Source organism: Moschus berezovskii, chromosome 1, assembly GCF_049115385.1.
Source record: "Moschus berezovskii isolate FMDL1 chromosome 1, NW_MosBer_1.0, whole genome shotgun sequence".
NCBI classification, from domain to species: Eukaryota; Metazoa; Chordata; class Mammalia; order Artiodactyla; family Moschidae; genus Moschus; species Moschus berezovskii.
In genome coordinates this window covers 85,451,075-85,474,823 of record NC_142460.1, presented here as the reverse complement: position 1 = coordinate 85,474,823, position 23,749 = coordinate 85,451,075, and the positions used below count along the sequence as shown (strand labels likewise).

Sequence of the window (23,749 nt, the reverse complement as noted above, 5' to 3'; positions counted from 1 at the left end):
TGCTGGACTGGATGAAGCACAAGCTGGAATCAAAATTGCTTGGAGAAATATCGATAACCTCAGATATGCAGATGACACCATCCTTATGGCAAAAAGTGAAGAGGAACTAAAGAGCCTCTTGATGAAAGGGAAAGAGGAGAATGAAAAAGTTGGCTTAAAACTCAACATTCAGAAAACAAAGATCATGGCATCTGGTCCCATCACTTCATGGGAAATAGATGGGGAAACAGTGGAAACAGTGACTGACTTTATTTTATGGGGCTCCGAAATCACTGCAGATGGTGATTGCAGCCAGGAAATTAAAAGACACTTGCTCCTTGGAGGGAAAGTTAAGACCAACCTAGACAGCATATTAAAAAGGATATGTCACTTTGCCGACAAAGGTCCGTCTAGTCAAAGCTATGGTTTTTCCTGAGGTCGTGTATGGATGGGAGAGTTAGACTATAAAGAAAGCTTGAGTGCAGAAGAATTAATGCTTTTGAAGTGTGATGTTGGAGAAGAGTCTTGAGAATCCCTTGGACTGCAAGGAGTTCCAACCAGTCCATCCTAAAGGAAATTAGTCCTGAGTGTTCTTTGGAAAGACTGATGTTGAAGCTGAAAGTCCAATACTTTGGCCACCTGAATGTGAAGAGCTGACTTATTTGAAAAGATCCTGTTGCTGGGAAAGATTGAAGGCAGGAGGAGAAGGGGATGACAGAGGATGAGATGGTTGGATGGCATCACCAACTCAATGGACATGAGTTTAAGCAAGCCCTGGGAGTTGGTGATGGACAGGAAGGCCTGGTGTGCTGCAGTTAATGAGTTGCAAAGAGTTGGACATGACTGAGCAACTGAACTGAACTGACTGATGCATTATTTCTAATCTTTTGCAGAATTAGTATTATGTCTTCTAACTAGTAAATCTGGCCCTTGGCTTTTCTATGTGGGAAGGCTTTTAAGTACTCTTTCAATATTTTTAGGGGCTTCCCTGTTGGCTCAGATATTAAAGAATTCACCTGCAATGCAGGGAGACCTGGGTTCAATCCCTGGGTCACAAACGGTACCCCATGGAGAAGGGAAAGGCTACCCACTCCACTATTATTGCCTAGAGAATTCCATGGCCAGAGGAGCCTGACGAATTACAGTCATTAGGGTAGCAACGAGTTGGACACAACTAAGTGACTAACACTTTTTCTTTTTCACTTCCATTAACAGATACAGAGTTTTTTATGTCATCTATTTCTTCTGTGGCATTTGTCTATTTTACCTAAGTTGTGAAATTTATCGGCATAAAGTTATTTATAAAAATTTACTTTTATCCTTTTAATACCTATAGTATACATAGTGATGTCACATCTCTAATTCCTCATATTGAGAATTTTTGTGTCTTTTTTCTTTTTTCTGACTAGCCCAGCTAGAGTTTAATCTCTTTTGTTTATCTCAAATAACCAGCCTTTGCTTAGATTCTCTGTATTGTTTTCTTCTTTTTTAGTTCATTGATTTCTGCCTTGATCTTTTTTAATTTTTCTCTTGCTTACTTTGTACTTTATTTGCTCTTCCTTTTCTAGTTTTGTAAAGTAGAAACTGAGATTATTGATCTGAGACATTTCTTCACTTCTAATATAGACATTTAGTGCTTAAGTTTTCACTTATAGATCCTATATATTGTATTTTCATTTCCATTCAGTTTAAAATGCTTTTCAATTTCTTTTTTGATTTCTTCTTTGATGCCCCCCTTATTTAGAAGTGTGTTGTTTAGTTTTCAAATACTTGGGGATTTTCCAAGGATCTTTTCATTATTGCTTTCTAGTTTAATTCCTCTTTGGTCAGAGAACATATTTTGTGTGTCTTGAATCCTATTGAATTTTCTCTTCTGGTTTTAGGGCCCAGAATAGTGCTTTGTATACTTGAGAAAAATGCATATTATCCAATTGTTGGGTAGAGTGTTCTATAAATGTTGATCAGGTCAAGTAGTTAATAGTGTTGTTCAAATCATCTATATTCTTACTGATTTACTGAAGAACTGGTCTAGCAAATATTGAGAGAAGAGTGTTGCAATCTCTGGCTATAATTGTACAGTTCTATCATTTTCTACTTAATGTATTTTGAAGCACTATATTAGGTTCTTAAATGTTTAGGATTGTTATTTCCTCTTGATGAATTGACCCCCTTATCCTTTTTTTTTTCTTTTGACCACATCACAGCACAGCATGTGGGATCTTAGTTCCTGGCCAGGAATCAAACCTGTGCCCCCTGCGTTGGAAGTATGGAGTCTTAACCACTGGACCATCAGGGAAGTCCCAACTCCTTTATCCTTATAATGATAAAGTAACCTTATTTCCCCTGTTACCATTCTTTTCTCTGAAATTTATTTTGTCTGATTCAAAAGTAGCTGCTCTTGTTTTCTTTTGACTAGTGTTAACTTGGGGTATCTCTTTCTGTCTTTTAACTTATTTATTGGTTTATATTTAAAAATATGCATGCATACTAGGTCACTTCAGTCATGTCCAACTCTTGGCAATTCTATGGACTGTAGCCTGCCAGGCTCCTCTGTCCATGGGATTCTCCCAGCAAGTATACTGGAGTGGGTCGCCATGTCCTTCTTCAGGGGATCTTCCTGACTGGGATCAAACCCAGGTCTCTTACTTCCCTTGCATTGGCGGGCAGGTTCTTTACCACTAGCACCACCTAGGAAGCCCATATTTAAATATAAAGATATATAAAACTGCCTACAGTTTATATTTAAAGATAAAGTATATTTGTAGGCAGTCCTATGTTTGTAGACAGCTAACAGTAGTCTTTTTGTTTTAATCCAACTTGACCATTTCTACTTTTTACTCAAGGTGTTTACGCCATTTACACTTAATGTGATTATTAATGTTAGATTGTTAGTGTAGATTACTGCAGCTAGATTACTATTTACCCCATCCGTTATTTTTTTCCCTTTTCATGGTTTTTACCTTCTTTTGGACTAATTAAGTTTCTTTTTTATTTTGATTTTATCTCCTTTGTTGCTTTATTAGTTATAATTATTTTGTTATTTTAGTGGTCACTTAAGTATTTATAGGTTTTCCTGATAGATCAATTGGTAAAGAATCCACCTAAAATGCAGGAGACCCTGGTTCAAGTCCTGGGTTGGGAAGATCTACTGGAGAAAGGAAAGGCTACCCACTTCAGTATTCTTAGGCTTTCCTTGTGCTTCAGCTGGTAAAGAATCCACCTGCAATGAGGGAGACCTGGGTTTGATCCCTGGGTTGGGAAGATCCCCTGGGGAAGGGAACGGCTACCCACTCCAGTATTCTGGCCTGGAGAAGTCCATGGACTGAAGAGTCCATGGGGTGGCGAAGAGTCAGACATGACTGAGTGACTTTCACTTTCACTTTCACTAAGGGTTTGCAGTATGCATACTTATCTCTTAGAGTCTACCTTAAAGTAATATTATCCCACTTCACGTGTAATCTAAGAATCTTACAAAAGTATAGTTCATTCATCCCCTTCTGGTCTAGATGCTATTGTTGTCATGTATTTATTTTACTTTTAATCTCTACAAGTTCAGTTTAGATTTTTCTCTGTATCTTCCATCTCTCTAACTTTTTGAATATATGGAATACAATATAATAAGTGTCTTAATGTTCTTCTGTGTTAATTCTAACACCTGTGTCAGTTTTGAGTTTCTTTTGACTAATTATCCTGCCTTCCATCAGTTGTGTATCTTCATGTCTTTGTAAACCTGGAGATTTTTGTTTGGATGCCAAGCACTGTGAATTCTACCTTATTCAGCGCTGGGTATTTTTATAGCTCTAGATATCTTGAACTTGTTCTAGGAGAGACACATGACTTGGATAGAGTTTTGTCCTTTTGGTTTTGTTTTTACTATATAATAGGCAGGTCTGGAGCAGTGCTCATTGTAGAGCTACTTCTTTATTGCTGAGCAAAACTTCCCTGAGTACTCTACCCAATACCTTGTGAATTATGAGTTTTTCCAGTCTGGCTGGTGGAAATAGGCACTATTCTCAACCCAGTGTGAGTGATTAGAATTGTTCCTGCTAATCGTTACAAGATGGTTCTTTCCCTGGCTTAGGACAGTTTTCCTACATCAGCCCACTGATCATGAACACTTGAGGGGGATTCTTTGCAGACCTCCAGTATTCTGTTTCTGTGCTTCGTTTCTCTTTGGATTTCTGTCCTGTGAAATGAAGCTGCTTTGATTTTCTTGGACTCTACAGTCTATCTCCTCAACTCAGGGAGTCTCCTAGGCTCTCTCTTAGCTTTTCTTTCCCTCTTTGATGCTTGGAAACTCTCTCAGGGTAGTAAACTGGGGCAATTGTGGGGCTCATTTTGTTCATTTCCTGCCTCTCAGAGATGACTGTCCTTTGTTGCCTCTTAAAGAGTATCTTAAAAACTGTGGTTTATGTATTTTGTCTGTTTCTTTCTTTTTTTTTAATTGATGCTTCAGGTGGTATAGAAATCTGGTTCCTGTTACTTCTTGTTGACTAGAAGGGAAAGTCTAGTCCTTGATTTTTCCACTATGAGATTTAATCTTTTCTTTTTTATTTCAACTTAAAAAAAATTCAAGGCTTAGAAACGCTGTAAACATTATTCAAGGAACATCTGTGCACACTTTGTCTAGATTGATCAATTGTTAACATTTTGCCACACTTATGCCCCCCTCTTTTTCTCTGTCACTCTCTCACATACACAAGTTTTAACTGAGTCGTTTGAGAGAAACTGAACACATCATGATACGTCATCATTAAATAATTTTAAAGAATAAAATCACTGTCCTGGAGAAAAGAGAGTCCTCTTACATTGTTGGTGGGAGTGTAAGTTAGTGCAATCACCATGGAAAACAGTATGGAGGGTCCTCAAAAAACTAAAAATAGAGTTGCCATATGATCCAGCAACCCCATTCCTGGTCATACATCCAGTCAAGACTATTTAAAAAAGATATATGCGCCCCTATATTCATAGCAGTACTATTCATAAAGTACGCCAGGCCTCCCTGTCCATCACCAACTCCTGGAGTTCACTCAAACTCATGTCCATCGATTCGGTGATGCCATCCAGCCATCTCATTCTCTGTCGTCCCCGTCTCCTCCCACCCCCAATCCCTCCCAGCATCAGAGTCTTTTCCAGTGTGTCAACTCTTTGCATGAGGTGGCCAAAGTATTGGAGTTTCAGCTTTAGCATCAGTCCTTCCAATGAACACCCAGGATTGATCTCCTTTAGAATGGACTGGCTGGATTTCCTTGCAGTCCAAGGGACTCTCAAGAGTCTTCTCCAGCACCACAGTTCAAAAGCATCAATTCTTCAGCGATCAGCTTTCTTCACAGTCCAACTCTCACATCCATACATGACCACAGGAAAAACCATAGCCTTGACTAGACAGACCTTTGCAAGTAATGTCTCTGCTTTTTAATATGCTATCTAGGTTGGTCATAACTTTCCTTCCAAGGAGCAAGCGTCTTTTAATTTCATGGCTGCAATCAGCATCTGCAGTGATTTTGGAGCCCAAAAAATAAAGTCTGACACTGTTTCCCCTGTTTCCCCATCTATTTCCCATGAAGTGATGGGACCAGATGCCATGATCTTTGTTTTCTGAATGTTGAGCTTCAAGCCAACCTTTTCACTCTCCTCTTTCACTTTCAAGAGGCTTCTTAGTTCCTCTTCATCATGGGGTCGCAGAGTCGGACACGAGTGAGTGACTGAACTGAACTGAAGACATAGAAGCAACCTAAGTGTCCACTGACAGATGATTAGATAAGGGAGATATGGTATGTATGTACAATGGAATAATGCTTAGCCATATAAAAGAATGAAATAATACATTTGCAGCAATATGAATTGACCTAGAGATTATCATACTAAAGTGAAGTAAGTCAGAAAGAAACAGACAAATACCATATGATATCACTTAGATGTGGAATCTAAAATGTGGCACAAATGAACTTATCTATGAAACAGAAACAGACTCACAGACATAGAGAACCAATATGTGGTTGCCAAGGGAGAGGGAGGGATTGGGAGTTTGGGATTAGAAGATGCAAGCTATTATATACAGAATGGATAAATAATACGGTCCTACTGTTCATTGGAGGGAATGATGCTAAAGCTGAAACTGCAATACTTTGGCCACCTCATGCGACGGGTTGACTCACTGGAAAAGACTCTGATGCTGGGAAAGGTTGGGTGCGGGAGGAAAAGGGGACGACCGAGAATGGGATGGCTGGATGGCATCACCGACTCTGTGGACATGGGTTTGAGTGTACTCCGGGAGTTGGTGATGGACAGGGAGGCCTGGCGTGCTGTGATTCATGGGGTCGCGGAGAGTCGGACACGACTGAGCGACTGAACTGAACTGAACTGAACTGTGTAAGAGAAAAATATTCAATATCCTGTGATAAACCATAATAGAAAAGAGTATGAAAAAGGATATATATATGTATATAATTGATTTACAATGTATTAATTTCTGCTGTACAGCAAAGTGATTGCCAGAAATTAATATATTGTAAATCAACTATACTTCAATAAAACAAATTTAAAAAAGAATAAACTCATTCTCTTATGTAATCACAATAGCCTTTTCCTCCTCCTGGGGAATCTCCCTGACCCAGGGATCAAACCCACATCTCCACATGGCAGACGGATTCTTTACCAATTGTGCCACCTGGGAAGCCCGTAACCACAATATAAGGATCAAATGCAAGGAATTTAACATTGATAGAACATTATCATATAATATATAGTCTGCTTTGATTATCTATTAGTTTGTAACAAATGAACCCAAAACTTAGAGGCTGAAAATAACAATGTATTAACTATTATATCTTGTGATTCTGTGGGTCAGGAATTCAGATATGGCAGAGTGGGGAGGGCTCATTTTTGCTTTATAATGTTTAAGCCTCAGCTGGAGGTGACCCTGAGTGGTTGGTGGCTTCTTCACATGGCTAGTGTGGGCTTCCTCATAGCATGGTAGCATCAGGGTAGCCAGGCTACTTCCATGGTGGTTCAGGGTTCCACTAAAAAGTGATTCTAGTAGTCATGTATGGATGTGAGAGTTGGACTATAAAGAAAGCTGAGCGCTGAAGAATGGATACTTTTGAACTGTGGTATTGGAGAAGACTCTTAAGAGTCCCTTGGACTGTGAGGAGATCAAACCAGTCCATCCTAAAGGAAATCAGTCCTGAATATTTATTGGAAGGACTGATGTTGAAGCTGTAACTCCAATACATTGGCCACCTGATGCAAAGAACTGACTCATTGGAAAAGACCCTGATGCCGGGAAAGAATGAAGGCAGGAGGAGAAGGGGATGACAGAGGATGAGATGGTTGGATGGCATGGACAAACTCGATTGACACGCGTTTGAGTAAACTTGAGGAGTTGGTGATGGACAGGGAGGCCTGGCGTGCTGCAGTCCATGGGATCGCAGAGTCAGACATGACTGAGCGAATGATCTGACTGAGAGATCGCCAATAATACAATTAGTGTCATACATAAGGTGATGCTTGAGGACACAATATCATTTTTTAATTTGTTTCTTTTTGGTGGAAACAATTTTTTTTAAAATTTTAAATTGAAGGATAATTGCTTTACAGAATTTTGTGGTTTTCTATCATACATCAACAAGAGTCAGCCATAGGTATACCCATGTCCCCTCCCTCATGATCGTGGAAACCATTTTTTAACACCATTTAAAAATTCATTCATTCATTTTTGGTTGTACTGGCTCCTTATTGCGGTGCTTGGCCTCTTTGTTGCTGGGTGAAGACTTTCTCTGGTTTCTGTGAGCGGGGACTACTCTAGTAGTGGCTCTTGTTGTGGAGCTTGGGCTCTAGGGCACTTGGGCTTAAGTAGTTGTGGCTCATGGGCTTAGTTGCCACATGGCACGTGGGACCTTAGTTCCCAGACCAGGGACTGTACTCGTGTGTCCTGCATTGGCAGACGAATTCTTTACCACTGAGTCATAGGAAACAATCAGACAAACCCAAATTAAAGACTATTCTATAAGACAACTGGCCTGTAAACTTCAAATATGTCAAGGTCATGAAAGACAAGGACAGATGAGAAACTCTTTCAGATTAATGGAGAATGTATTAGTCAGCTTGAGTTGCTAATATAAATATTAATACCACAGACTGTGTGGATTAACCAACCGAAATGGATTTTCTCACAATTCTGGAAGTTGGGAGTCCAAGATGAAGGTGTTAACAGGTTGGTTTCTTCTGAAGCCTCTCTCCTTGACTTGCAGGCTGCCACCTTCCACCTGTGTTCTCACATGGTCATCTCCCACCTGTGCTGGCTCTGTCCTCATCTCTTCTTTATAAAGACATGGGTCATGTTGGATTATGACCTACCCTAAAAACCCCATGTTAACTTAAGTACCTCTTTAAAGGCCCAGTTTCCAAACAGAGTCACATTCTGAGGTACTGGAAGTCAGGGCTTCCACATCTGATTTCAGGAGATTCAATGCTGTCCATAACAGAGGCTAAGGAGATTTCTTTATATGTGGTCTTAGATTGGGAAAAAATTGTTTCAAGGTATATTATTGAGACAACTGGACATGAGTATGTACAGCATGACAAACAGCATTAAAAACAGCTTCAAATTCTTTGACGGTCCTCTTACTGAGGATTGGGGCTATATTGCCCATGCTTTTAAATCTGGACTGGCCTATAACTGCTCTGTCTCAGAGGAGAGAGCCAAAGTAGAAGCAGAAATTGCCTTTAAAAGGCTGGACTCAGAACTGACATAGCTTCACTTCCTTTTTTTCAATCTACCAAGCTTAATATACTCATTTCCAGTTGTCTCAGTAATATATCTTGTAACAAAAAAAAATTTTTTTCCAATCCGGGAATTTAGATGTCAAATCTAACATTCCTCATCTATCCGTGTCTTTCATGACATTTTTTTAAGTGTACAGGTCAGTTGTTTTGTAGCACATCCTTTAATTTGGGCTTGTCTGACTGCTTCTTCATGATTAAATTCCAGTGATGCATTTTTGGCAGGAATACAATAATGGTGATTTTATGTCCTCAGAGCATCACTCATGTGTGATGTTGTTTTGAACTATTGCTAAAATTAATTTGGAGTACTAGGTTAAGGTAGTGTCTGGCAGATTTCTCCAATGAGTACTATCTTCTCTTTGTAATTGGTAAGTAACCCTAGGGATATTGTTTTTTCCTTAAAAATTTAAAAAAGAACTTTCCTGTATCCTGTTTCAGACAATTCCAGTATCTGATGTCCTTGGGGGATCAGGCGGGTCTTAATCTTTTGGGTATTCTTGCTAACTGTTCTTACATGCGGCTTCCAGTGCTTAGGCTTTTTTTTAAATTTATGAACTTGAATTTGAGTCCTATAGGACTAAATTGAGGATGCATCCTCTAAAGTGTGCTTCCATGGCTCAGTGCACAAAGAACTCCTCAGTGCTCTTCTGAAGCCTTGGCTTGACAAGGAAGGCACAGGTTTGGCTCTTCTCATTTGGATCCCAAATCAGTGTCAGCAGAGACTTTCAATTGCTTCAGTCATGTCTGACTCTTTGCCACTCTTTGGATTGTAGCCCACCAGGCCCCTCTGTCCATGGGATTCTCCAGGCAAGATTCAGTTTGGTTCAGTTCAGTTCAATCACTCAGTCATGTCTGACTCTTTGCGACCCCACGGACTGCACCACGCCAGGCCTCCCTGTCCATCACCAACTCCCAGAGCTTGCTCGGATTCATGTCCATTGAGTCAGTGATGCCATCTAACTGTCTCATCTTCTGTCGTCCCCTTCTCCTCCTGCCTTCATTCTTTCCCAGAATCAGGGTCTTTTCCAATGAGTCAGTTCTTTGCATCAGGTGGCCAAAGTATTGGAGTTTCAGCTTAGCATCAGTCCTTCCAAAGAACACTCAGGACTGATCTCCTTTAGGATGGACTGGTTGGAACTCCTTGCAGTTCAAGGGACTCTCAAGAGTATTCTCCAACATCACACTTCAAAAGCATCAAATCTTCTGTGCTCAGCTTTCTTTATAGCCCAACTCTCACATCCATACATGACCTCAGGAAAAACCATAGCTTTGACTAGATGGACCTTTGTCGGCAAAGTGATGTCTACGCTTTTTAATATGCTGTCTAGGTTCGTCATAGCTTTTCTTCCAAGGAACAAGTGTCTTAATTTCATGGCTGCAGTCACCATCCGCAGTGATTTCGGAGCCCCCAAAAATAAAGTCATTATTTCCACTGTTTTCCCATCTATTTGCCATGAAGTGATGGGACCAGATGCAATGATCTTAGTTTTCTGAATGTTGAGTTTTAAGCCAACTTTTTCACTCTCCTCTTTTACTTTCATCAAGAGGCTCTTTAGTTCTTTTTCACTTTCTGCCATAAGGGTGGTGGTATCTGCATATCTGAGGTTATTGATATTTCTCCCGGCAATCTTGATTCCAGCTTGTGCTTCATCCAGCCCAGTGTTTCTCATGATGTACTCTGCACATAAGTTAAATAAGCAGGGTGACAATATACAGTCTTGACATACTCCTTTTGTTATTTGGAACCAGTTTGTTGTTCCGTGTCCAGTTCTAACTGTTGCTTCCCGACCTGCATACAGATTTCTCAAGAGGCAGGTCAGGTGGTCTGGTATTCCCATCTCCTGGAGTGGATTGCCATGCCTTCCTCCAGGGGATTTTCCCGACCCAGGCATTTCTTTTGTCTGTGGCATTGGCGGTTGAGTTCTTCACCACCAGTGCCACCTGGGAAGCCTGTTCCTTTTGGGGTGGGGTGGTTCTTGGAGACATCTACTTCGCCATCAATAGAAGGGTGACTTGGAGCATCTAGTCTGCCATCTTGCCTGCCTAAGCAGAACCCACTTTAATGATTTTCCACTCTAATCTTTAGTATAAATATGGTTCTGCTTGGCTTTTTGTAATGATATCTTTGAAGAAATTTGGTTTTCTCACAACTTGTTAATATTCTCAATAATCCTGTGAAATGAGGAAGTCAGTTGCCTTGGTACGTTGTGCAGCTGGGGTGGTGCTAGTGTTAAAGAACACGACTGCCAATGCAGGAGATTAAAGAAACACGGGTTCTACCCCTGGATCAGGAAGATCCCCTGGAGAAGGAAATGGCAACCCACTCCAGTATTCTTGCCTGGAGAATCCCATGAACAGGGGAGCCTAGGGGGCTACAGTCCATAGGGTCGCAAGGAGTCGGGCTTAACACAGGGTGATGTAAGGTAAATTTATTAACTTGTAAAACCTCAGTTTTCTCCTCCGGAAAATGGACGAGTTCCTATCGCCTTCCCAAAGCTTTGTGAATATTTACGAGGATGTAATTTGGGAGGTGCCCAGACCCTGGCGCTGTACTGGCACAGGACTTCATTAAGATCGCCCAAAGAACACGCGGTCCTTGTCCCTCCAGCTCCGCCTTCGGCCGCCGCGGGGAGCGGGGCGGGGAGGAGGCCGAGGGTGGGGGGTGGAGCGCTGGCGTCCGTCTGGCCCGCCCAGCGGAGGACCGCGCGGAGCCGCCGGGGCCGGCGTAGCGACTCCCGGCGCGGGCGGGGCGGGGCAGGCCGGCGGAGCCTCCTCCTGGCGGCGGGGGCGGTCCCCGCCGCCGCTGCTCCGCGTCTCGGCTTTCTGCGGGCGGTGCTCGTCGCCGCGGCGTCTGGGGTGAGTTGGTGGGGCCTCCGCCTCGCCGGTGCCCGGGACGCAAGGTTTCACGCGGAAGGCGCCGGGCGCCGGGCGGGCATCGCCGGGCGGCAGGGCGGGCCGGTCCCAGGGCTGCGGCTAGGCGCGCGCGGGCCGGGCCTTGCAGGGCCGTCCTGCTTCCTCCCCGGCGGCGGGGCCGGGCGGGGGGCCTGCGGAGGCCGAGCCCGGCGGGAGGCTCCAGCTCAGGTGAGGGCACCACTGCGGCGCTCCCTCCTGGATGGCCGGGCGAGGTGCTGCCGGGTAGGAATCCAGGGGTCCTCCCGGAGGCCCCGCGTCACGGTTCTGGGGTCGCCCCCAGCACCCCTGTCCGTGCGGGCAGCATCAGGTGAAGATGCCCCTTCCTCCTGGGAGCTCTCTGTCCCCAGGGTTTCTGCTGGGAAACCCACCCGCTGCTCTCAGCCTGCGGCCTGCAGGGAGGGGCCGGCCAGTGGTGAGGATCGACTGGATGGTAACGTGCATCAGCTCTCTACGCTTAGTCTGGCTCTGCGTCCATCCACTGTCTGTTGATCCAAAGCCCATGAGGATGGGGACTGAGGAAGGGCCCTTGGGTTGGTGGCCTCGGGAGAGCAGTTGTCAATAGCGTAGGCGTGTGCCGGGTTGCACGGTGTTCAAGAGTGGGTGAGCGATGGGGACGTGGGGGCGCCCGGGGCACAGCCGTTGGGTGATGAAAGGGAGCAGGAAGAACACAGTCCTTTGAAGGCTGGGGATGTTGTTTGTTTGTTTAATTTCTAAATTTCTGTTAAAAAAGAAAAATAACATTGAGGATGCGAGAAAGTCAAGGAATCTCAGAGATGACTAAGATTCAGGGTCCAGGCTGGGAAAGTGGGCTTATAAAAGGAGCGGAGGGCTGTGCTAGGCACCCGGGCTGAACAGGGGACCTGGAGTGCTGGATTATCACTCTGGGGAAGGAGATAATGCTTAATAGGACCATAGTTTTCCTTTTGGAATTTTATCTTCTAGAGTCAGATTGGCCTTTAAAACCTATGAAAGTGCAAAATTTTCATGTGTCTGTTTGTGTTTTAGGGGAGAAAAACTTTTCTTCTTGCCCTCTTCTAGGTTCTTTGATTAATTAAATTGGATTGACATACAACAAATTAACAGGAGAAAACCAAATTTAATTTCATGCCAGTGGGATCCCTTAAAAATATGAGGCTCAAAGAAGTAACCAAAGCAGGCAGCCTTTATATCTTTTAGACCAAGAAACACCACATATGTGAAGAATTGTTAAGACAAAGAAGTTTGGGTTTGGGGTAGTAAATTAATGAAAAAGTATTAAAGTTTGTTGTACTGAGCTCTCCACCTTGCATTCTTATCTCTGATAATAAGGATGCCTGATCCTGGTGCCCTCCTGGTTTAGAAAAGGCACCTTTCACAGGGGATTTATTTCTGCTTTTAGGGGAAGAAAAAAGGGTAAAGTATCCTTACACTGGCTGTTAAGTAACTTTAATTCAAAATAATCAGTATGTCAAAGTGGCCTATTTTGGTGTGGCATATTTTGCTTCCCTTCAGTGTGAATTTTTAATCTGATTAAAAACATCTGTTAAAGAGCAGTACTGAACTGTTTGACTACACAATGTTGCAGGGGGCAATAAAACTAACAGTATATTTTAGGTGCCACTTGATAGAGTAAGCTTTTGGTATCTAGTTTAAATTGAGCTGTTAATAATGTGTGTTTTTTCCAGAAATGCATGCAAGACTTGAGAACTGTTTCTTTGAAGATCTTTTAATTCAAAGCAAGTCAGTGGTGGTTTTCTTCTCTCTCTCTTTTTTTTAAAAGCCATCGATGAACAACGGTTTCTCAAACCCAAAATATTGATTACCTGGCCCCACCTTGGGCCTTGGAAATAAAGATCTTTTGGGGATGGAGGCTAGGAATAGGAATTTCAAAGAGAGACCATAAAGTTCTCTAGCATGGGAAATTATTGACCCCTTCTGAAATTTTTTAAGATTTGGGCTCACCGAGGCCTCTTTAGAACAGATTTCCCTACCAGTTATGTTAATAAATTGCTACTAAATTTAGATAAATTATAATCCCTGTCTATTGTGTCATCTCTAAATTTTAATATATTTTAAAAGAAAACTATATAGTCTTCAGAAAAAAAAAAACTTTGTTTCTGATTATAACCCTGTTTTTTAAAATATAGATTGTGAAGAAATATTTCTCTAATCTATTATTAAGAGACAGTCACCAGTAATTCTTTCTGGTGTTTTATATATAAAAGGCATGTACACCACACACACATAGCATAATGTGGATTGTATTCTACGTACATTTTTCTGTTCTGTTCTTTTTCTTTTTTCTCTTAGCTATCATAAGTATTTTCCTGTGTAGTTAAATTTTTAAGTGCCATTTTAAGGAAAGCATGTGTGCCATCATTTGTAGGTATTGTAATTAATTCAGTCAGCTTCCCTGGTGGCTCAGATGATAAAGAATCTGCCTGCAATGCTGGAGACTCAGGTTTGATCCCTGGGTTGATAAGATTCCCTGGAAAAGGAAATGGCAACCTACTTTAGTATCCTTGCCTGGAAAATCCCATGGACCGAGGAGTCTAATGGGCGATAGTCTGCAGAGTCGGACACTACCGAGCAAATCTCTCTCTGTCTGTTGTCCCTATTGTTAGCATTTTTATTCTTTTGAATTTTTGGTTGTTTTAAGTAATGTTGGTTTGAGTATCATGGTTTACCTGTCTGATTATTTCTTAGAATAATTTTCTAAATGATGGAGTTGAAAGCTATTCAAATGCACTTTAAACATCTTCTTTCCACATGTCTTCTTACTGCTTTGCCTCACCAGAAGGAAAATGGAATGTTTCTGAATATCTATTGCATTACAGGTCCAATCTCTTACCTCATTGGCCCTCAGACTTTAATACGCATAAGAATCACCTGGGGAGCTTGTTAAAAATTTATTTTCCTGAGTCCCAGGCCCAGGTGTTATAATCCATTAGCTCTGGAGCAGGGCCCAGGAATCTGCAATCTTAACATATTTCCCTCTGCATTTGATATAGGCACTCTTGAAATCACACTTTGAAAAATGTTTTTAAAAATAAATGGCAAAACAGACTCAGCTTTAGGTCACTTGCCCAGTGACATTCATGCATCTGGTAACCAGATTTGAATTAGCTTTTGTGGCTTCAAAACCCTTGTTTTTTCCATTACCTCAGACCTTCTTCAGCCGCTCATTGATGTGCTTCTAATAATGGCAGAAAGGGAACTTCAGCTGACCCCACTGTAGCAGTCTCTGGGATAACTGAGAATGACACGCAAATACACACTGAGCCTCCATTAAAATCCCCCATTGGAAATTCTTATGAATTCTTTCATGCTGCATAACATAGACTAAACCAAACAATTTCAGTCCTTTCTCGGTTGAATTTATTTCCTGTTTCCTGACTGTTTCATGCCAACCCTTGTAAAATAATTGACGCTGGACCATCAGGCCCCTCTTGCCCAGGAGGCAGGGACACTGCTCTGGTGTGCTCCGTGGGATCAGGGAGGAAGTGGCAGGCTAAACAGCATCTCCTCCTAGAGTCAGAAAAGAGAGATACTGCTTTTGAAAAGTCAGTGGTAGAAGAGCAAAAGGTGGTGGGCATGACTAAGAGAAATGTCATTTATTAGAGATAGGGCCTCTATCCTTAGAAAAGCATTGGTGTTAGTAAACCAAAGGGAGCTAGCATGGGGGTGAGCCTTTTTCAATTTTAAAAATCTTCCCTAAATAGAATTTTATGCCCAGTTAATTTTCCCCCTTCTTTTTTAATCTTTATTTTTTCTCCTTTTATACTATGTCATATTTATTTTCGTAGTAGTTGGGGAATATTGTGTGTCCTTATGTATTTCAACTAGTGTATCCTAGAAAGTCATTCATTATTTACCAAATTTAGCACCTATTATGTGTCAGGTCAGTGTGAGGCACTAGGAATACAAAGAAATAGTGATTCTCCTTGAGAATTAAGTTAACCTTACTGCTGTATGTTGACTTGGATTATACACAGCCTTTGACTTTTTAGCTTTAGTTGTAATTAATTTTCAGTTCAGTTCAGTCGCTCAGTCGTGTCCGATTCTCTGCGACCCCATGAATCACAGCACGCCAGGCCTCCCTGTCCATCACCAACTCCCGGAGTTCACTCAAACTCATGTCCATCGAGTCGGTGATGCCATACAGCCATCTCATTCTCTGTCGTCCACTTGTCCTCCTGCCCCCAATCCCTCCCAGCCTCAGTCTTTTCCAGTGAGTCAACTCTTCTCATGAGGTGGCCAAAGTACTGGAGTTTCAGCTTTAGCATCAGTCCTTCCAATGAACACCCAGGATTGATCTCCTTTAGAATGGACTGGTTGGATCTCCTTGCAGTCCAAGGGACTCTCAAGAGTCTTCTCCAACACCACAGATCAAAAGCATCAATTCTTCAGCAATCAGCTTTCTTCACAGTCCAACTCTCACATCCATACATGACCACGGGAAAAACCATAGCCTTGACTAGACGGACCTTTGTTGGCACAGTAATGTCTCTGCTTTTTAATATACTGTCTAGGTTGGTCATAACTTTCCTTCCAAGGAGTAAGCGTCTTTTGATTTCATGGCTGCAATCAGCATCTGCAGTGATTTTGGAGCCCCCCAAAATAAAGTCTGACACTGTTTCCACTGTTTTCCCATCTATTTCCCATGAAGTGATGGGACCAGATGCCATGATCTTTGTTTTCTGAATGTTGAGCTTCAAGCCAACCTTTTCACTATGGAGTGACACTTGATGTCTTCCCCTGGTCTCCCATGGTGCTATAAAAATGTGTGCATGTGGAGATTCTCTAAGAATGATAATGATACTTAGCATTTATGCCGATTTGCCCTTTGTTATAGCTTGTCTTCTGTGCTAGATTTTTTTTTTTTAATGGAAAATTTCAAGCCTTCAAAAAAGTAGGGTGAAAAAGAAAATGAAACTCTCAGGTACATGTCACCTTACTCAATACTTTTCAATATTTTTCCAGACTTATTTCATCTGTTTCCCCATTTTCAGGGTTGGGGTGGCATATTTGAAAACAAATTAAAGACATTAAAATCCAAGGAAAGGTTGGAAATAAACTGAATACAAGGACTATATCTGAATTCCTTTGGTGCCTAGCACTGTGCCTGAAAATAGCAGGTGCTCAGAAAAGACTGGTTAAATTGAGAGGAGAAAGACCAAAATTATGAGAACATCATCATTTTGAGCTAACTCTAGGGCAGACCTAAGAAGGAAAAGGGTGGTGAGACTTGCCCTAAAATAACTTCTTTCACATTACCTGAATTTGTTCTCTATAACTATGATCCTCCTGTCACTTTAAGATAGCCTTAATTGAAAGAGAAAACTCATTTTAGGGAGAGTTCAGGGACTGTCCTTTATTTAAATATTTTTACAGGTAACTCCAATCTGATGTCATTTTCCCAAACACCAACCAGGAATGACTTGCCCTAAAAAGGACTTTCTTTAAAAAAATAATTTTTTTTAAAAAATTGTAAAAGTAGTATATACTCATTGAAATAAAATAGGAAATACCAGAAATAGAAAATAAAATTATTCAATATGGATTTCAATATGTAATTCCAGAGATAACATTATCTTGATTCAGTTCAGTTCAGTCGCTCAGTCGTGTCCGACTCTTGAGACCCCATGAATCACAGCACGCCAGGCCTCCCTGTCCATCACCAACTCCCTGAGTTCACTCAAACTCATGTCCATCGAGACGGTGATGCCATCCAGCCATCTCATTCTCTGTTGTCCCCTTGTCCTCCCACCCCCAATCCCTCCCAGCATCAGAGTCTTTTCCAGTGAGTCAACTCTTCTCATGAGGTGGCCAAAGTATTGGAGTTTCAGCTTTAGCATCAGTCCTTCCAATGAACACCCAGGACTGATCTCCTTTAGAATGGACTGGTTGGATCTCCTTGCAGTCCAAGGGACTCTCAAGAGTTTTCTCTAACACCACAGTTCCAAAGCATCAATTCTTCAGCAATCAGCTTTCTTCACAGTCCAACTGTCACATCCATACATGACCACGGGAAAAACCATAGCCTTGACTAGACGGACCTTGGTTGGCAAAGTGATGTCTCTGCTTTTTAATATGCTATCTAGGTTGGTCATAACTTTCTTTCCAAGGAGTAAGCGTCTTTTAATTTCCTGTCTGCAATCAGCATCCACAGTGATTTTGGAGCCTAAAAAATAACACTGTTTCCCCATCTATTTCCCATGATGGACCAGATGCCATGATCTTCATTTTCTGAATGTTGAGCTTCAAGCCAACCTTTTCGCATTCTGATAAAATTTGAGTGTGACTCACATTGATAGTCAGAGTCAGTAACTATTTATTCTGTCTGTGAGAATGTGCTAGGTGTGACCGATGCATCATCTCATTAAATTCTTACAGCAGTGTTGTAAGATAAGTTAATTTTTTTATTATTGTTTTGTAACTGAGGAAATGGAAATGTGGTAAGAGTATTTGCCTTCGATCACTTAGCTGATAAGCAGGCTGAGCAGATCTCTATTGAAACACTGTTCCTGTATAAGCATAGCATCTCTTAGAAAAACAATGTTCCCTGACTAAGTTTTCCAGGATTGAGATTTTATCAAAAACGATTGCCAGTCCTAGCATTCAAGCCTCCTGCAGTTAAGTCTGTGAGAGAGTCTGGCTCCAGGAACCTGCAAACTTACTGTTACCTGGAGGGAAGGAAACAGACCTCCAGGAAACCATTTCAAAGACAGTCCCAAAGAAAGGGACAGGAGGAGAGAGGTAGAAGGCTGCATATTTCAAGGGCTTGTGCTGGGCACACCCAGCTACCAAGGGGAGGAAAGAGAGAGCAATATCCATGTGAAGGATGGGGCAGAAGCCCAGGCTTTGGAGCTGAACATGTGGGCTCATACCCCAGCTCCACCACTTACTATTAATAGTTGTAATACTGGCAACTTTTGTAATCTCTAAACCTTTGTTTTCTCCTCTATAAAATGAAGAGACTAATAATTCTAAACTCACAAAGTTGAGAAATAAGTAAGTTAATATAAGTGATTGAACTTCCAGTACATTGCACAGAGTAAATGCACAAGTGAATCACTCGTCTTTTTAACAATTGATCTTCTAATGAGTTATTACTGCCTTCAGCATTTACTTGTGATGCATTCACAAGACCCTAAGCACAGGCCATACTGTTTAATTGCTTCCTGGGTCAGATCTTCTCTTTTGCGATTTGACCCAGGAATGTAACCTCCATTTATAACATTGTGTCTAGAGAGGAATGCTTCCTAGGTTTCCCTCAAACTCATCTAGGCTAAAATTTTGGAATAGCTGGGAAAGATTGGGGGCGGGAGGAGAAGGGGACGACAGAGAGTGAGATGGCTGGATGGCATCACTAACTCTGTGGACATGAGTTTGCGTGAACTCCGGGAGTTGGTGATGGACAGGGAGGCCTGGCGTGCTGTGATTCATGGGATCGCAAAGAGTCGGACACGACTGAGCAACTGAACTGAACCCTTTAATAAGGAGAAGGAAATGGCAACCCACTCCAGTATTCTTGCCTGGAAAATCCCATGGATGGAAGAGCCTGGTAGGCTACAGTCCATGGGGTCACAAAGAGTTGGACACGACTGAGTGACTTCACTTCAATTCACTTCACCCTTTAATAAAGTATGAGGCTGTCTTGAGAGTTGCTGGGATTGTTTTATTTTTCACAGTAAATTACCACATCCCCACATCTCATTTAAAAAATAAAATTTGTTTTCATTACAAAAGGACAAAAGTATGTTATACTTTTCCAAAAATGAAAGAAGAAAAGGAAAAAAAAGCACCCCTGGCTAATCCCATATTCCTAATAGAATCATTGCTAGCTTTTGGTTCTATTTCTTTCTAGAGTTCTCTTATTTTTATCACTAGTGGTAATCATATGTACAGATAGACTTTATTTTCTGTTTTTCTTTTTATTACTTAAGATTTAATCATACATGTTTTTGTGTTATTTTGGCAGGGAATATAGTTTGGTCTCTATTCTCTCCATTTTATCGCGGGTATGTTTGCTGTGGAGATTATCAGCATCCTGGCTTTAGCATTTTCCACACTCTTACGATGACACATTTAGAATTTGAGAAGAGACGTGGTTTTGGTAATGCAGAGAAGATGTGGGGCCTTGCCAAGTAGCTTTCATCACCTTAGTTTAGTTACCGTGGTCCAGGAGGACCCTCAACTATGTGGCCTCAGAAACTGAATTTTTGTTGGTAGCTAAGAGCATAGCCATCTCTCATACTGTCCTAGTACATGCAACTGAAGTATGAAATGAGGATGGCAGTTTCACACTGACAGAACTGTAGCACAGCAGGGTGGTGATTCTGGCAGCCCGGTGGTCATCCTGTAGGTCATCCCTCGTCTGGAGCCATTAATGTAAATAATAGAACACATCAGTGACAGCCGCCACTTAGTGGGTGCTTCAGGTGGTACTAGTGGTGAAGAACTCGCCTGCCAGTGCAGGAGATGTAAGAGATGCAGGTCTGGTCCCTGAGTCGGGAAGATACCCTGGAGGAGGGCATGCCTACCCACTCCAGTGTTCTTGCCTGGAGAATCCAATGAACAGAGCCTCGTGGACTTCAGTCCATGGGGTTGCAAAGAGTTGGACACGACTGAAGCGACAGTGTGTAAGCATGCACTGTGCATCAGGAGGTGGGCTACCACTTTTTGTATTAATGTGTTAGGTCATCTAGTCCCTCAGTAACCTCTCCAGGAAGGTACAGTTTCTATCCCCATTTTACAGGTAAGGAGACCAAGGCCCAGTGAAGTGATGGGTATGAGGTTTCATACTTTCTGTCTAAACCCAAACCCCAGATCTGAAACACTGTGCTGTAGTCTGTTACTCTTGCAGATTCTTGCCTCCTGTGTTGGCATCCTTTTGTGTCCTCTGCCCTCTTCCCCACCTATTGGGGTGTGCCTTGGGCCTTATCGTGGCTATAACATTTATAACTGAAAAACCCTTGATTTTTCATCTCTGTTTCAAGAAACAAGTTTTTCCAGCTCTTCACAGAGAAGAGCTTTGTCTTGTCCCTTATTTTCTCTTTGAGTCAAAATACGCCCTGGAACAAGAGTTCACCTTCTCTTAAAGCGGTGCCAAGAAGAGACAGCCAAGGAAGAGAGAACCATCAGGGCTGAACTTGGGGCTGTGCCAGCTCAGAACCGAGGAGGCAGTGATCGGCTCTCCTCTGCCTTCTCCACCTTTGTGACGTCTGGAAATGGCTTTTCTTCTGGCGTGAATGACAGCTGGGGTGATAACCTAGAGAGAGAACTCCTGTGATGTATAGATGGCTGGAACCTTCTACCTCCAAAGTTTCTGGTTTTCCGATCGTTAAGTTCTCACTGGAGAACTCACATTACTGTTACAGCCAAGATCTGTTAGGGACAGGTTTTCAGTGTGTGCTGGTGAGTATTATTTCAGGTTAGGATTTCCCTCTGAAACAGCCTGTCTTTGTGATTGCCTTTCAGGGACTGTTGGAGCAGAACATCCAAACAAAAACAGGCATCGCACAGTCAGTTGTCACCAAGTTTGCAGATTGGAATAGCTGAACTTGAAGCTTCCTGCCTGCAGTGGAGGCCGGGAGATACCTATTGCTCACATAATCAAAGACATGAACTTCAACGTGACTTTCCACCTTTCCTACAAATTCCGATTGCTGTTACTTTTTACCTTATGCCTGACAGTGGTTGGGTGGGCCACCAGTAACTACTTTGTGGGTGCTATTCAAGAGATTCCTAAAGCAAAGGATCTCGTGGCTAGTTTGAGCAAGGGTGTCATTTTAGGGAAGAAAGGAACTGGGACGGATGAAGCATTTGTGGAAAAAGCAAGACTTGACAACTGCCCTTCTGTGTCTCCACACCTCAGTAAGTATTTGTTTTTCCTTTTCTACAAGTAGTGCATACACTTTTTATTTAAATACAACAAATGTACAGAAAAGTACAAACAGCAGAAGTGTACATTCAAGATTCACAAAATGAACATACCTGTGGAACCAGGACATAAATTAAGAAATGGACTCTTCCCCCAACCCCAGAAGCTCCCATGCTTCTTTTGGCCACTACCCTTACTCCAAGTTTGCAACACCAGCCATTAGATTTTTCCTGTTTTTGAAACTTTGCGTAATTGGAAACAGAGTATGTACTCTGAAGAGTACATATGCTGTGTACTCTTTTATGTCTGGCTTCTGTTGCTCACCATTTTTGTGAGCTGTATTCATATTGTGGACATATTTATTATATGAATAGCCCCAGTTTGATCATCCAGCCGCAGAAATCTCAGCAGGCATGTCAGTAGGCACGTGTGATGAGCTGGGGGTCAGTTGCCCTGGGCTGGTGGCTCTGCTCCGTGTGTTTCTCATCCTCCCAGATCAGCAGGCTAACCTGCACATATTCTCCTTGCATCCACAGAACACGGGTGGAGAAATGCCAGCACATCCAAGCCTCCACTCGTGTCACATCTGTTAGCATCCCCTTGGCCCTAAGTATGGAGTCAAGGGACAGGATAGTACTTTCTCAGTGTTGTCTTAGTTTATTTCTTAAATATGTTGTATGTGTTGATTCTCCTCTAATGCCTTGCCTTTCACTTTAAATGAGCAGTAAGTTGGTCTTAGGAAGCACATTAATTAGGAAAACCTCCACAGCAACATTCTGTCTAGCCCACAAAGGTTCTATCAGACCTCTCTAGAACATCGAAGACCTTGTAGTTCTCCAGATCATCCTCGGAGTGTCTTTCCAGAATGCCTTTCCTCAGCCCACGTGGGTCTGGCAGATTCGTGTTTAGTCATCAGATGTGTGGTTTAGATCACTTCTCTCGCAGAGAGTTTCCTGGGACTGTCCCAGAGTTAATCTCAGGCTCCCCGTGTGGCTGCCTTTGTTTCTCTTGTGTTGGTCAGTGACTTGTCTCATGTCTGACTTTCTTTCCCAGGAGACTGTGTGCAGGCAGGATGAAGGCAGGGTGGTCCTTTCTAGCTCTGTGAAGTTCAGAGCTCCCCCCTGGTTTTTCAGAGATGGCTCTCTGCATACACCCACTTAGCACTCCAGGGGCCAGTCCCGGGCTCTTCAGAGGCTCCTTGCACTTACTTATACACAACCAGTAGAGCCTTTTCTTGAGTGACTCGCAGACTCATACTGTGCTCATCCTGGCTTGCTGCTTCCCTTTGCTCAGTCAGGGAAAAGCCAAAACGTTTTTCCTGATTGTTTGAGGGAAATCATTCTGCTCACAAATTTCACACGTTGAGATGGGAAAATGAGTTACTGAAACACAGATCTGACTGCATCATGCCCCTTGTTCAAAATCCTCTCAACATACTTAAGCAGCAAATACACTCATGGAAACAGAAGGGCAGTGATGTAATAATGCGTATGGATCCAGAGGGTGATGCAGTAGTAGTGAATCAGGATAGACCATTAGTGACCCAGGGAGGGACAGAACTTGAGAAAATATCATGGGGGCGCTAAGGGAGCATGCTCGAGCAAGGGGAACCAGGTACTCAAGATTAGGTGCATTAAAAGTTGTGACCGTGAGAGTGTGAGCAGGGGACTGTTTTTCACCGAACCCGTTGCTTGGTGTTCTCTCAGGGGCCAGGAACTGAGACGTGGTCCAGTTAGCCCAGATGATGGGATTTATGAACAGGCTACGTAGGAAAACATCGCAGCGGCCGTCCATCTCATCATCTCCTAGCAGCTCTGGTAGCTTGCTTTTCCTTATAACTCCTTTTCTTACTGTTTGTTTTTAGGGCATTACTGCCTGCTGACCCTGTCTCATATGCAGACCCTTCTGCAAAGGGTCTTGGAGGTCAGTTATTTTCTCTAGGTGGCTGGAAGCAGTTGGTGCTATTGTCTTTTGGCCATGTCATAGACACCGGAGCCTGGTTTGAGCAGCCATGGCCAGCGCAGAGGATGGTCACGTGGAGCAAGGCACAGTGACATACGGAGGAAAAGCGGGCGACTGCTTTGCTCAGAAGAGGATAGTGCAGTTGGAAGCATCTTGAGATTTTATACTGACCAGGATATGAGGAGTTTTAAAATGTGTGGCTCTGTTCCCTAACCAGAGCTCTGCCTCCTCCCTTACCAGTCG

The 23,749-nt window shown here is 42.6% G+C and overlaps 1 protein-coding gene across 2 annotated transcripts in view; it reads left to right on the top strand.

Annotated features, from left to right (window-relative positions):
- The first annotated feature begins 11,469 nt into the window (after positions 1 to 11,469).
- Positions 11,470 to 23,749, top strand: part of B4GALT4 (beta-1,4-galactosyltransferase 4) — a 28,883-nt gene continuing 16,603 nt past the window's right edge. The window contains exons 1-2 of one of the 2 annotated variants that reach the window (XM_055431994.2): positions 11,470 to 11,622; positions 21,142 to 21,537. In XM_055431994.2, coding sequence (XP_055287969.2) covers positions 21,285 to 21,537 — 253 coding nt within the window. In that variant the 5' untranslated portion in view covers positions 11,470 to 11,622; positions 21,142 to 21,284. The other variant, XM_055432053.2, reaches the window with a different exon arrangement.